The 14,818-nt window shown below is 39.7% G+C and overlaps 2 protein-coding genes across 3 annotated transcripts; both read right to left on the minus strand.

Annotated features, from left to right (window-relative positions):
- Window positions 1–2,113: 2,113 nt before the first annotated feature.
- On the minus strand, window positions 2,114–9,609 carry LOC146671865 (hemicentin-1-like). The gene is made up of 14 exons (XM_085404255.1): window positions 9,275–9,609; window positions 7,561–7,836; window positions 7,151–7,471; window positions 6,759–7,013; window positions 6,387–6,641; window positions 5,957–6,280; window positions 5,565–5,819; window positions 5,193–5,447; window positions 4,492–4,851; window positions 4,101–4,352; window positions 3,695–3,949; window positions 3,009–3,353; window positions 2,615–2,866; window positions 2,114–2,459 (listed from the first exon to the last, which is right to left on the minus strand). The coding sequence occupies exons 1-14, from the start codon at window positions 9,375–9,377 to the stop codon at window positions 2,287–2,289; spliced, it is 3,681 nt and encodes a 1,226-aa protein (XP_085260381.1). The 5' UTR covers window positions 9,378–9,609; the 3' UTR covers window positions 2,114–2,286.
- angptl6 (angiopoietin-like 6) lies at window positions 7,706–14,768 on the minus strand. 2 transcript variants are annotated; one of them, XM_085404260.1, is made up of 8 exons: window positions 14,491–14,768; window positions 13,475–13,954; window positions 13,255–13,392; window positions 12,941–13,148; window positions 11,415–11,608; window positions 10,227–10,497; window positions 9,946–10,134; window positions 7,706–7,836 (listed from the first exon to the last, which is right to left on the minus strand). In XM_085404260.1, the coding sequence occupies exons 2-7, from the start codon at window positions 13,937–13,939 to the stop codon at window positions 9,950–9,952; spliced, it is 1,461 nt and encodes a 486-aa protein (XP_085260386.1). In that variant the 5' UTR covers window positions 13,940–13,954; window positions 14,491–14,768; the 3' UTR covers window positions 7,706–7,836; window positions 9,946–9,949. The 2 variants fall into 2 exon arrangements, with proteins under 2 accessions (XP_085260386.1, XP_085260385.1); XM_085404259.1 differs by lacking the exon at window positions 7,706–7,836 and having other exon boundaries at window positions 9,798–10,134.
- Window positions 14,769–14,818: the final 50 nt, after the last annotated feature.

Consider the following 14,818-nt stretch of genomic DNA (forward strand, 5'->3'; position numbering starts at 1 on the left):
TCCCAAATCAACCTCCCCAGTGTGTGGATTTTTACTCTCAGGTCCAGCACGGATTGAATTTCATTCTTTGAGGGGCTTGGACCTTCCTCGCAGCTTTCCTTAATCAGGTCGAGCACCCCACGCAGCTTCCTGCTGAACAGCAGTTCAAAGGGAATAAATTCAGCCACTCCAACAACCCAGTCAATAAGTTCAAAGAGGACCTACATTAATGGTAGGGGGCACAAAGGTGCTTTTGGTATGGTTGGCTGGTTAATAAGTTGGCATTCCAGAAAGGATGCGCACCAGCAGCGCACATCCTCTCGGATGCCTGGCCAAAAAAATTGGGTCATAATTCGCTCTTGTCAAACCCCCTATGCCCTGCCCTGCCATGGGGTTATAGTGAGCCACCAACAAGTGGGTGTGTGTCTCCTCCGTGCAAGTGTCACAACTCACTCGATACAGCCTATCTTTTAAAAATACAAAACACAGGTAGGTCCGCATGGCTTCAGGGCACACCACGTAAGCATCAATTTCAATCACTTGGTCAAAGGCTGAGCATAGGATGTCATCACGAGACTGCTCCAGTGGAAAATCTCCCATGATGGGAATTACATTACATGCTACTAATGGTTGTGATCGCATCCCCGCATAGGGTGAGAAGCTTAGCAATCCGGGAGGGGCTCATTATGGACATACTTAAGAGTCCATTCTTTCCCATCGAATGGAGCCAGTTGAGGTGTTTTTTTGCATCTGACAAGGATGCCTCCTGGGCGCCTCCTGGGTGAGGTGTTCCAGCATTGTCCTACTGGGAGGGGGCCCTGGGGCAGACCCAGGACACGCTGGAGAAATTACATCTCTCGGCTGGCCTGGGAACACCTTGGTGTTCCCTGGACAAGCTGGAGGAGGTGGCTGGGGAGAGAGAGGTCTGGGCTTCTCTGCTTGGGCTGCTGGCCCCGGCCCCAGATAAGTGGAAGAGGACGGACGGATGGACTCTTAAGTATGTCCATAATGACCACTCCCAATAAAAAACTTAACACCCTCAACTCTGCTACATCCAGATCCACTTCCTGTCTTTTTGTTAGTGCCACCATCTTCAAACATCACACATGAGACACAGGTCTCACTATCATCTTGCAAACCTTCAACTTTCACCGTTGCTGCTATTCTTCTGGCACAAGGAACCCCTGACTGCACTCTCTTATTAATCTTACTTGTACAATGTCCATTGCTTTGGGTGATTGACCCCACATTACCAGGTATTTAAACACATCTACCTTCACTATCTTTACTCCTTGCAGCTTCATTGTTACGCATGTGTCCTTCTCATTTACACACACGTATTGTGCTGACTTTACAGATAACAGATACAGATTGTGAGTATCATAGATTATGAAGAATCCTGCATAAAATACTAATCACCATCACATACCTCTGACACTTAACTTCCTCACGCAGTACAGTAGTTCCCCTCTTGGGAACTGGCCAGATGAGATATATAATCTCTCCACGGGGGTCTGGGTCTCTCCCAGGGTCTGCCATGGTTGCCAGTTAGGCTGAGAATACCTCTTCTCATCCTATCTCTAAGACTGACCCCAGCCTGTGTACAGAGGAAGCTCATTTTGTCTGTCTGCAGTCCTGACCTCAATCTCAATGAACATTTGGAGATCAGCTTGGACATCCTGTTTGTGCCAGAGTGAGCAGCACAACCACTGACTGGCAGTGTGTGAAAAGCTGGTGACCAGGATAAGGAAGCTGTGCCGGGCTCTTGTCTCTATGTATGTTTTTTTCCAACAGTGTAAGATTTATTGCAAAAAAAACCATTGTTATAACAAAAAAAATATTAAACTCAAATTTCCTTACATGATGTGTTAAGTTTCTAAGTTTTATTATCTGCTGCCTGAGAAATCTCTGAACCCTTACATGCGATTTCAGATTTAACAGCTATTGGTCAATGTGAAACTGCCTCTGTAGTCAGACTTTGCTTGTGATATATTTTTTTTTTTTATTTATCTTTTGATTACTTGTTTTTTAAGAAAGGAAAACACATGACATAATTTTTTTTTTAAATATTTATTTAATTAATAGAAAAGTAATAGAAATAATAGAAAATAAAACTTTTTTTAAAAGCCCATCAGCATGGATCCATTGTTGAAGTGGGTGGGCCCACATTTCCAGGAATGTGAAGCTTGGAGTTTTTTATACAAGGGTATGAAATGGGTGTAGAACTTCTTTTTTAATGAAAGAAAAATAATTAGGTAGCACATTAAATTAAGTTTTTGCTTCGATTTACAGAAAGCAGCAGATATCTTATTTGTTTCCATTAGTTTGTGTCAAAGGGATATCTTTGTCAGAAACAAAACTATAATGTCCATGTTTTTTCCACTGATTGCGACAGTAGAACACAATGAAGATGGAGATGATGATGGCTGCTACAAATGGCAAAGCCCAAATGACTGCAAAAGTGATTTTATTGGTTTTACCTGTAAGATAAAAAAAATAAAACCAAAGTTTACTTCTCAAAACTTCCTAAAATACATTGATCAATTTAAACATCAGCTAACACTTCTCTTTAGTCATCAGTGTCCTCTAAATGTCCCACAGCAATATTAGGCTTGAAATAAACAAAGACGTGTACCTCTTGGTTCAACATGAACATTGATCGTCTTGGTTACGCTTCCCAGATAATTGGCAGCTGTGCAGGTGCAGGTTTTAGTGCGATTTACTCGAGTTATATTGAGACTGTTTGTGTTCGCCAACATATTCTCCCCATCACAAGTCCAGTTATAGACAGAAGGAGGGTTTCCTTCAGCTTCACAACTCAAGGTGATATTAGAACCTTCAAGTAGATAGTTATGATTACTATCTTTTGTGTTTACCTCTGGAGCATCTGAAGAGACAAAAAGATGTTTGTTATTCGTTTAAATAATTACATGTTGTATGCCTCATTTTCACATTGTTAAATTCAGTTTAGAAATGAAAAAATCCAAGAAATATTCTGTTTTTGTGTAAACAGCAGGATGTTTACTCACAGTGGGCTGAAACATTGTGTGTTTGAGAAATAGCGGGAAGTTTTGGTCCACGTGGTCCAAAGTCCAGCTTGGCCTCACATCTGAGCTCAACGACTTTTTCTTCTTTGCTGATGTTGACTCTCAGAATAGAGGACTCATTTACTGGTGTTTTGGTTGTGTCACTGAAAGATTCTGTCTTGATGATTTTATTGTTTTTATACCAAGTAATAGTGAGATACTGAACAGGAGCAACATTGATGATGTCACACTGCAGTTTGTATTGTGTCTTGGTGTACTGCTTGTCCTCTTTGTGCTTCAACATCAGACCATGATTCATTTCAGAGATTGACACGGTCTCTGGGGTTTCTGCAAATGAAGCAAAGTAAAAAATACATTTACAACATATGACAAATGGATGCGCTTGTTAGCATCAATATGAGAACAATGAATGCATAAATGCATTGATATTAAAAGGTTGGGTTTTTCTTGCCACTAACAGAGTCTTCTTCACAGTTCTACATGAAAGTACAACATTTGGATCAGAGTTACAGCAGGTTACTTGACAACATCGTCTTCAAAGTTGCAGTGTCAGCAAACTGAAATTATGCCTTTGTTATACAAAAATAAATAAATAAAAGTATTTTACATCATAGCCTGTTTCATCTTAATTTCTAGTACAATAATGCAGTTTTGACAGATGTACTTACTATAAACAATGATGACTGGGCTCACAGAACACTGAAAATTGTCATTTAGAGTGATGCTGCAGAAAGGACTTGGAGTCCACCATTTCAGGTTTTTAACCATCCAAGTGACATCAGAACCAGGTTTAAATTCTTTGTCTCCAGCAGGAGTCACCCAGGCCATTTCAGCAACATCTGTGGCTGATGTGCTGCATTTGATTGAAACTGGATCTCCAAATCTCACAACCATTTCAGACGGTGCCAGAGTTAGAGGACAACCTGCCATTCACAATACCTTCAGTTAGACATGATTTGTTATCAAATCAAAAATAAGACCCACAACAAAAGAATAACACCCACAACATTAGAGATCAAATAAAAATAAATTTAAGAAATAAATAACAACTAAATAATAATAAAAGATGTGTACCTCTTGGTGTGATATGAACATTGATTGTCTTAGTTATGTTTCCCAGATAATTGGTAGCTGTGCAGGTGCAGGTTTTGTTGCGATCGACTCGAGTAATATTGAGACTGTTTGTGTTCTCCAACATATTCTCCCCATCACAAGTCCAGTTATACACAGGAGGAGGGTTTCCAACAGCTTCACAGCTCAATGTGATGTTAGTGCCCTCAAGTGGTGAGATGTCAACAGTACAACTTGTGTTGATCTCAGGAGCATCTGAAGAGACAGTTTTTCTTATCATTTTCACATTTACATAATAGAAAGCTGTAATGAATAGAACTTTTGTTTAATCTAGCCTAAAAAATACAATTAAATAATCTTCTGTTTGTGTGTTAACCTCAACATTTTTACTCACAGTGGGCTGAAACTCTGTGTGTTTGAGAAATGGCAGGAAGTTTTAGTCCATGTGGTCCAAAGTCCAGCTCAGCTTCACATCTGAACTCAGTGGCTTTTTCTTCTCTGCTGATGTCGATTCTCAGAATCGAGGACTCATTTACCAGTGTTTTAGTTGTTGTGTCATTGAAAGACTCTGTCTGGATGGTTTTATTATTTTTGTACCATCTCACAGTCAGATGTTGAACAGGAGCAACATTTATGATGTCACACCGTAACCAATATTGTGTTCTTGTTTCTTTATTGTAAGGCACTATGTGTACTTGTTCCTCCATCATTTGACTTTGATTCAGCGGATATATTGACACAATGTTTGGTGTTTCTGTGAACAGAGCAAAGAAAAATCAATTTTAAAAATCCATTCATCCATCCATCCATTTTCTTCTCCTTTTCAATTGAGAGTCTTCTATGGGGATAAACCAAGGGCAGCTGTCATTAGGGAAGCGCTAGAGTCCACACTGGGCTGGTCACCAATATGTCACATAGAAAGAGATAATCTTTCACTCCTATGAACAACTTAGAATCACTTCCATGCAGCCTCCACCATCATATCTGAGCATTTACAGTGGCACTTTCAGGAAGAGAAATCATTGCTTTATTATATAAAAACTGTCAGTTCATGCTGTTTATAATACACTAACAAAGTTGTACACATGTACTTACTGTAAACAGTGATGACTGGACTCACAGCACACTGGGATCCATCAACCAAAGTAGCATAGCAGGAAGGACTTGGAGTCCACTCTTCTAGTTTTTCAACCCTCCAAGTGACAACAGGAGGACGCTCAAATCCTGTACCTCCAAATGGAGCCTCCCAGCCCATTCCTTCAACATATCTGGCAGATGTGCTGCAGTTGATTGAAACTGGATCTCCAAATTTCACAACAGTTTCAGAAGGTGTCAGTGTTAGTGGGCAACCTGCCATTCACAAGCAAATATATTCAGAGTTAGAGATGATTTGGTGTAAAATAAGACATAAGTCAGCAGTTTCATCTAAATCATCCACAATTTTAGATGTGAAGTAAGAATATATACCTCTTGGTTCAACATGAAGATGGATTGTCTTAGTTATGTTTCCCAGATAATTGGTAGCTGTGCATGCGCAGGTTTTATTGCCATGTACTCGAGGTAAACTGAGACTGGTTGTGTTCTCCAACATGTTTTTCCCATCACAAATCCAGTTATACACAGGAAGAGGGTTTCCAACAGCTTCACAGCTCAAGATGATATCAGTGCCCTCAAGTGCATAAGTGTCATCAGCACTATTTTGTGTCTTTAGCTCTGGAGCGTCTGAAATGATAAACAGTTTTTTATCAGTTCTCACATTTACACAATTGAAAGCTGAACAGAAGGGAACTTGTGTTTAATCTTTAAAAAAAATAAAAATAAACTTCTGTTCATGTGTAAACAGCAGGATATTTACTCACAGTGGGCTGAAACTCTGTGTGTTTTAGAAATGGCAGGAAGTTTTGGTCTGTGTGGTCCAAAGTCCAGCTGAGCTTCACATCTGAACTCCACTACATTTTCTTCTCTGCTGATGTTGACTCTCAGAATAGAGGACTCATTTACTGGAGTTTTGGTTGTTGTGTCATTGAAAGATTCTGTCTGGATTTTTTCACTGTTTTTGTACCAGCTAACAGTGACATACTGAACAGGAGCAACATTGATGACGTCACATTTCAGATCATACTCTCTGCCCTCCACCATTGAACCATGACCCATGTCAGACACTGACACAGAATCTGGAGTTTCTGTAAATAAATAAGCGAAATCATTGCTATATCATATTACAAATTTCAATTCATATAGTTTATAACACAATAAAGCATTGTGGACATTGTGGTCTCATGTACTTACTGTAAACAGTGATGACTGGACTCACAGTACACTGTGATCCATCAACCAAAGTAGCATAGCAGGAAGGACTTGGAGTCCACTCTTCTAGTTTTTCAACCCTCCAAGTGACAACAGGAGGACGCTCAAATCCTGTACCTCCAAATGGAGCCTCCCAGCCCATTCCTTCAACATATCTGGCTGATGTGCTGCAGTTGATTGAAACTGGATCTCCAAATTTCACAACAGTTTCAGAAGGTGTCAGTGTTAGTGGGCAACCTGCCATTCACAAGCAAATATATTCAGAGTTAGAGATGATTTGGTGTAAAATAAGACATAAGTCAGCAGTTTCATCTAAATCATCCACAATTTTAGATGTGAAGTAAGAATATATACCTCTTGGTTCAACATGAAGATGGATTGTCTTAGTTATGTTTCCCAGATAATTGGTAGCTGTGCATGCGCAGGTTTTATTGCCATGTACTCGAGGTAAACTGAGACTGGTTGTGTTCTCCAACATGTTTTTCCCATCACAAATCCAGTTATACACAGGAAGAGGGTTTCCAACAGCTTCACAGCTCAAGATGATATCAGTGCCCTCAAGTGCATAAGTGTCATCAGCACTATTTTGTGTCTTTAGCTCCGGAGCGTCTGAAATGATAAACAGTTTTTTATCAGTTCTCACATTTACACAATTGAAAGCTGAAAAGAAGGTAACTTGTGTTTAATCTTTAAAAAAAATAAAAATAAACTTCTGTTCATGTGTAAACAGCAGGATATTTACTCACAGTGGGCTGAAACTCTGTGTGTTTTAGAAATGGCAGGAAGTTTTGGTCTGTGTGGTCCAAAGTCCAGCTGAGCTTCACATCTGAACTCCACTACATTTTCTTCTCTGCTGATGTTGACTCTCAGAATAGAGGACTCATTTACTGGAGTTTTGGTTGTTGTGTCATTGAAAGATTCTGTCTGGATTTTTTCACTGTTTTTGTACCAGCTAACAGTGACATACTGAACAGGAGCAACATTGATGATGTCACACTGCAGTCTGTACTGTGTTTCTTCTCCTATCACATTCACAAGCTGTACAGAATGAAAAACTTCTGGATTATCTGGCAAACAAAATTAAGCAAAGTTAGTTAATGTCAACATTTATTTATTTTCTTAGCATTGTACTGTATTCAATTCAAATTAAACTTACTGAATAAAATAACTTTGAGTTCCTTGCTGCATTCATAAGACTCATTAAACTTCATTTTGCACTCGGCCGTCACATTCCAGTCTGACACTGGCACTAAGTGGGAGATAAACATTTCTTCATCTTCAGTGTCAGAGCTTTCATTCCCGACTCTCCAGTATAGTCCGTAATGATCGCCCAGTCTGGTGGTACAGTTTACAATTACAGGAATTCCTCCATATTCTGCAATAATCTCAGGTGGATCTGTCTTCAACTCTGTTGTGCATATGCTGTCAGCATCTATGAATAGACAAGAATAATGTTTTTATTGGACTTTTATTAGCTCTATAGCCCTATAGACTGTATACCCCCTTGAACTGAAGCTGAAAGTCTGCATTTTTGTCATATCTTGACTGTTCAGAGGCAAAACTATGTCTTTGTTCAACAAATTATGGGCCCAACTGCACATTCAAGAAAAAGACACACCCAAAAAGAGAGCAACATGGGGAACCAAATGAGCCTACCAGTTGCTGTGTAGTTGTTATTAAGGCAGAACAGGTGCTAACTGATTAAAGCTGCTAAAAAGCTGATTTGTCTTTATTTATAAATGTATTCAAATGCTGTCTGTTATTTAAAAACAGTTATTCTAATAAACTCAAACATTATAAATAAATGCAATCCTGTGAAAATGAAAATTCCCACAGGATTCTGCGCATTAATGTTGAAAAACAAAGTGCATCCTCACTGCTCCTATAGGGTTTCAGAGGGTATGTAGCAGCCAGGCTGTACTAATGAAATGCACTATTAATTGATCATCCTTTCAGGCATGGACGTCCACGCATGACTCTGGATTTTCTACTTAAACATTTTAGTTTAACATTTAGTTTTGTTTATTATATTATTACCATATATTTTCTGATTAGTTTGGTCTCTATTCTTCTCATTTAGATTATTCTATTCTAGTTTTAGTTCATTTGCAGTGGTTATTTCCCTATATTCCTTTGTTCTCTGTGTCAAGTCAGCTTTTCTGTTCCCACGATGTTCCCGTATTTGCTTACTTCCTGTTTTATTTTGTTAGTCCCTCATCTGGCATTCACTGTGTTTTGTTTTACTTCCCTTGTCTTGTCTCCTGTGATTAGCTAGCTTGTCTTTCCCTAGTGTTTCCCATTGTTCCAATGACCTTATATGTATTTATAGCCTTTGTCTCCCCTCAGTTATTCATCCTGTTCTACTGTTTATCCGCCTGTGTGGTTTGTTGGAGTCTGTTTTCTGTCAGTCTTGTGAATTTACTGCCTCGGGTCGAAATAAAAGTTAGTTTTCAGTTTGTTTAAACCTTCTCAAAATCTGCACCTGGGTCCAAATTCTATGTAAATCCTGACCGTCAGACCGTACAATGGTCGAAACAACACACAACAAAACGATAGTTTAAAATAATTACTACAAGTCACTACTGCTAAGGTTTGTTTTGAAAGCTACTGAACCATGTAACCAAAAAGAAATATGTTTTTCACAAGTCCACATAGAGTCATGAAAACTTAAAAGGGGAGTATTTCATGAAACATGATCTTATTATTAGTTTTAGCTTTTGCAGTTACCATCACTAATAACATTCCAGTATCAAAACTGATCACACCATCAAGACACTAAAAGTTAAAAACCTAATTTTTATTCCTAACAATTCAATGAAATAGTTTTTCCCATACACACAGAGTTCTTGCAGAGCATCATTATTACTCACTGCACAGTGAAAAGAGGATGAGAATGCTCAGCATCCTGACAGGCAGCATGCTTGGACAGCATGCAGAAGGAATGAGGTGAATGGAGCAGTGTTTCAGGAGCATCCAGAGACTATCCAGCTTCAGGACCTGGGTTAAATGAACGTCAGCTCGATGCAGATCCTACTTATGATAACCGACTAAAAGTTTCACAGGCAGAAAAAAAAACTAGAGAGGAAATTTAACGCCCTTGTGTACAGGAAACTCTGTGAAGCCCAAAATACAAAACCACATCTGCAGCCAGCCCTTTGTGGAGTAACGGTTGCTTATAGGTTGTCCTCCTCCCATATTTTATGTAATTTTTTAATGTAGTCTTTCACAAAGTGTTTTTTGTTTCTCTCCCCTGTTTTTTTGTCCAAATGGGAGTGAAAAATTATGCAATTTAAAAAAAAATAAATGTTGAGGAATACAAATTCTTTTAGGAAGTTGCACGACCGACAGCAGATTTCTCAAGTTAGTCAATATTAGTCATCATCCGGTTATTCATTTCATGCACATGTCACAGACTAGGTTAATTTTAAAATATCCTTTTTATTAAACGTAGAGTTACAAATAGAGTTTGTTTTATTCTTTCTGCACATATGTGAAGATCATCCACATCATGTCTTTCCTTTGCACATGTCCATAAGATAACCTTGTTATTTGGGTTTGATCATCATGCAAACCCGTTTAAGGGAGTACGATCCTCCATGGAACTCTGCCCAGTAAACGCCATCCTGGTACCGGCTTCGATAGTGTCCACCACGATACCACACACCATTCAGATTGGAGTGGGCACACATGTGATACCACCAGCCTCCCTTCTGATAATGAGCACAGTTACCTGATGACACAACAGAAGAAAATGAAGATGTTAAAAGGGAAATGTCACTATACAGCAGATAGCAATCAGGTAGGACCAGGGGAAGAGCAGACCGCCATAGCTGTCTTTGTCTCGATCCAAAGTGGTAAAGGCCTTGTTGCTGTGCCAGGAGAGGGAGTCCCCTGCATTGCCGTGATACAGTCCCAACCGCAGTCGATACCAGTCGCTCTCTGGTTCCACATAGAAGCTGTCATACTCAGCAAACACCTGCCGGCCACGCCAGTCTTCCAGGGCCACCCGCAACTTATACTGAGCCTGTTTGGTCAACCAGTACAGGTTTTCCAGACCAAGCCAGTACTCTCCATCTAGGTTCCCAAAGCCTTGCTGTAAAACATGATTAACCAGGTTTAATCACTCTAAGTTGCACAAATTCATCATGGCAACACTTAGCAGATCTCCAGAGTAAGCGATGTCTAGTAGATTTATTAGCTCTTAAGAGCATACGTGCACACCTCCAGGATCTGTTTTAATCAAGTTTGTGGTATGTTTTCACTTATTACTTTTTATCTATTGATAATATCAAGCCCTTTCTCCTTATTAATACTAATTAGCGTTGCACTGTTGCCTCATGATCAAGACGGGCCTGGGTTCAATCTGGGGCCTTTCTATGTGGAGTTTGCATGTTCTCTGGGAACTCCAGCTTCCACCCAGAGTCCAAAGACATGCAGTCAGTGAGGTTAGGTTAACTGATTTAAAATTGCCCATAGATGTGAATGTGTGTGAATGGTTGTATGTCTCTCATCCTATGACATCTGAGATAGGCTCCAGCTCCCCCGCAACCCTGAATTGGATAAGTGCAAGAAGATGGATGGATAAGTAAAATGAGTGTAGCCTTTGTCATGTTTCATTTCTGTTGCATCCAGTTCGGAAGAGTTTGAGTTTCATTTGTTTAGTTAAGATCACTGCTCACTCACTTATTATAAAGCTGGTATTTACTCACTAATTTTATTAGACGAATGTAAAGATGCAAAGTTCTTCTCTTTTAAGCCTGAGAGACAGTGAGACTTCATTTATTTCAAAATGATCCCAGACATTTTATCTAGAGTTTTTCATTTTGGCTTTAAAGTTTTGCAGCTGTTACTGATTTTAATTTGATGATATTCTTTATGTGCATTTTTTTTTAAAACAACATAGGTTTTAAGTGATTTTTAAGTGGAAGTAAATTTGTATTTGTAACACTCTTAGGTTCACAATGAAATACTTGATTGTGTTTAATTAAATTGCTAGTTTCAGACTTATACCTTATACTGTTCCCAGTCTCTAAAGAAGTTGATTGACCCATCTTGTCTCCTCTGGATGACCGTCCACCCTCCCTGAGCTTGACTCTGTTCACACCAGGCCTGCAGGAGTCGGTTGGAACTCTGCGGCCGGAGCAAATAGATCCCACTGGTAGTTTCACCTGATTCCAACACATGCTGACAGTCCCGCCATGGCCCTGAGTGAAGGGAAAATACAAGCAAGGTGACTAATAAAAGCAACATGCAATTATAGTGATGTAATATTACAACATATAACATTTTTTAGTATTAAGTACGAACATGGAAGATATCTTTAGAGGTCTTTTATGGCTTTAAAAAAATATAGGACACTGGAAAACCCAACAGGAAGCTTCTAACAGAGGGTTTTGAAATTCAGTTTGGACATCAGGAAAATCACAGATCTTATTATTTCTCTTCCAGCACATATTCAGTGTCTCATGCCACACTGGTAAGATAGACACAGGAATGTGCACAAACAACAATGTATACAAAGAAGAGAGACTCCCACACCAAGTGATAAGCCCTAATGGTCTGTCATGACTTGAACTCTCTCTCTCTTTCTCATTACACACTGGAGGAAGTGTTGAGTTACACAGATGTTTCATCCTTTTGGGTTCTGCAGCTCATATTCTCTGGTTTGTAATTGCAAGTTCAAAAGGGAAGTGTTATAAAAAGTTCAAAAACTGTTCTGTGCATGTCTTCATTAGAAAGTGTTTTGTGCTGTGACAAGAGCTGCTGTTTTCAGAAGCTGAGGTTCCCAGGGTGGACAGATAATAGCAGGTCACTGACTCCAACAGCCACTAGTGCTTATCTAAGCAGTTAAATAAATCTGACAGGAGATAGACATATATATAAACACCAAATAACTCTAATCAGGTGCTACTATAAACCATGTTTTCAACTCCATCTTTGAAGAAGCCGAGATGTTGTTCAAAATGTAAATAAAACGATAGAAAGATTTGTCAAGATGCATAAAGTAAGTGCTTTCTACGATGACAGAGCGCTCAACCATCAAGCTTCATTGATACAGTCACACACACACACATTCACTACTACATTACACGCAGGAAGGTTCACTTCCTTTCTGGGCCAAGATTATTTCAGTGAAAACAGAAATTGTGTTTGATATGGGTGTTGTACCCTCGACACAGAAGAAGAGAGGAACCATCTGGTTTGTTATCAGTGCATGGTTAAAAGACCACTATCTGTCATAGCATGGGTGACTTACATATCTGTGGAGGCACAATTAATGCTGGGAAAACCTTTTTTAGACCTACAGCAGTTGGTCTCATCAATTCCCAAATATGGCGTTGTTAACTCAAGGAGAGATGTAATGTGGGGTAAACATGACCCTGTGCCAACATAAACATTTTTCCCACATTTGATGTGTTTTCTTTGAACTATATTCAGTAGAATTATTGTGTTGAAGTGAAGAATTACTCCGAGTTTTATTTACATCTAACACAGCATTCAAACTTTTTTGGAAACAAGCTTGCATATTGACCTACCTGGAGTTTTTGTGACAGGAAAGCTAAAGAAGGAAGGGTCTGTAGGACTGCTGGTGGTAGTGGGGGGATGGAAAGGACCTCCCCCTGTTTGAGCTTGCTCTAATGGGAGAGCACTTTGGTCCCGTTGAACATCATTGGTCATTTGGTTGGTTTCAGAACTGTAATTCAGATGCACATTTGACTGGCTTTTGGGTGGTTCAGTAACGACCTGTTCAGACAAAAAAGAAAAAAAAACAATCCAAAAAATATTCTGAGTCCTTTTTTATAAATCTTGTATAAATAGGCAGATGTAAGATTTGTTTTTTTGCCCCTACTTGAGGGGACTGGGCAGAGTCCCTGCACTGGCACTTCTTCTCCAAACGGGCAATAAACTGGTTGTGTGAACTCATCATAGAGGTGAGGGCTCCATATTTCTTCTCCAGCTCCCTGTAATCCCTGGACACCTGCAGTGCCTGAGATGTCCAACCATTCACAGCATAAGGATACATTTGACAATGATGAGTATAACATCTAGTTCCGCTGCTCTAGACTCACCTGTGCTGTCGCATTTAGCAGAAGGTTCTCCACCTTTTGCTGCTCCAAGGCCTGATCTTTCTTGTTTATAACTTCATGTAGCAGCTGAGCATAGAGCTGGCTGATGCGAGAATTCATACTGCTGCTCTCTTTGCGCAAGGCCCTTACTTCAATGGCAAGGGCCCCTTCCTGCTCCAGTTGGCTTCTTAGCTTCTCTAGTAGTTCCTGCTGTCGTTTGAGCTCTGCCCATAAGGCTGACACTTCTGAATGGTTGGTAGGAGCAGGCTGCGTGTTCAGACACAGCGCCCCAGTCAATTTCTGCTGAGGCACTATGAAGGTGTAAGAGCACCGGCCTGTTTTTGTTTCTGAAGAACGTGATGAACCTTTGTTGTCATCCTGGGATCCCTCCTTCTGTCCGCCAACTTCTGGCACGTTCACACAAAGTGTAAGAAAAAGAGGCAGAACTACTGTCAGTGCCTTCTCCATGAATCTGTAACAATCCTGAGGACACACAAAAAGCAATAGTTTCTCATCAGGTAATTAGCACTTTAATACACAGACATACACTTTGCATGTTAGTAAATAAGTATCTGGTGAATCTTGACTTTTCACCAGATGTTTCCTTACAAAGACAGAGTATGCGCATTTTCTTGAGTTTAGCAGGTCAACACAGAAGGGACAAAGGTCAACACAAACCAGTCAGAATCAACACTTCTCCATCTCAGGGTCAACAGTACAGTAAGCTCCACACCCAGATACAACAGCCATGGTCAACACCGTAACCAAGGCAAACAGACCAACACAGATGTACAGCTCTTCCACAAAACAACAACATGAGACCCATCGCATTGTGTTATGTAGCTTTCTCAGTTGCTGTGGGTAAGAATGAGACAATTTCTTCTGTCAGAGATGATAAAAAAAACATGCACCATAATGATTTAACTATGTGAAGATTAATGTAGCTATAAACAGTGCAAGTGTATTCAAGTCTACCTGAAAGTAGATATAATTAAACATTGTGACCATGCATAACTTACTGTGCCAGCTGGTTAGACAGTTTTTGGTGTTTTTGTTGCAGCTCCCAGGACAAAATCGCAGAAAAGTAGACATCAAATGTTAAGACATAAACAGTGATATCAAAAAAAAAATCTTCCTCTAAATCAAAAGCTGTTAATGATCTTAATAAAATGTTGAACTAAAACTGATGGCAGAAAACAAAAAGACTGATAACTACACAACTGCTGCTTTGTCTCTAGAGTTTCTGTCTCAGGCAGACAACTAATTACAAACTCCTGCCTCCCAGAACTGGTTGTTTAGCTGGGTGCAGGAATCTAGGGTGTCTCCTCCCTCTGTCATTAACCCACA

This window comes from Rhamphochromis longiceps, linkage group LG4 (assembly GCF_057381845.1).
Source record: "Rhamphochromis longiceps isolate RC_006_pf linkage group LG4, R_longiceps_female_GT1.1, whole genome shotgun sequence".
Lineage (NCBI taxonomy): Eukaryota > Metazoa > Chordata > Actinopteri > Cichliformes > Cichlidae > Rhamphochromis > Rhamphochromis longiceps.

Coding starts and splice junctions, on each gene's coding strand:
- angptl6 (XM_085404260.1), bottom strand. CDS start 13,939: ATGGAGAAGGCACTGACAGTAGTTCTGCCTCTTTTTCTTACACTTTGT. Junction 10,498..11,414: donor GAGACTGGGAACAGTATAAG/GTATAAGTCTGA, acceptor CATGTTTTACAG/CAAGGCTTTGGGAACCTAGA. Junction 10,135..10,226: donor AGACAAAGACAGCTATGGCG/GTCTGCTCTTCC, acceptor TTGTGTCATCAG/GTAACTGTGCTCATTATCAG.
- LOC146671865 (XM_085404255.1), bottom strand. CDS start 9,377: ATGCTCCTGAAACACTGCTCCATTCACCTCATTCCTTCTGCATGCTGT. Junction 7,472..7,560: donor ACTCAAAGTTATTTTATTCA/GTAAGTTTAATT, acceptor TTTGTTTGCCAG/ATAATCCAGAAGTTTTTCAT. Junction 2,867..3,008: donor ACACAATGTTTCAGCCCACT/GTGAGTAAACAT, acceptor TTGTCTCTTCAG/ATGCTCCAGAGGTAAACACA.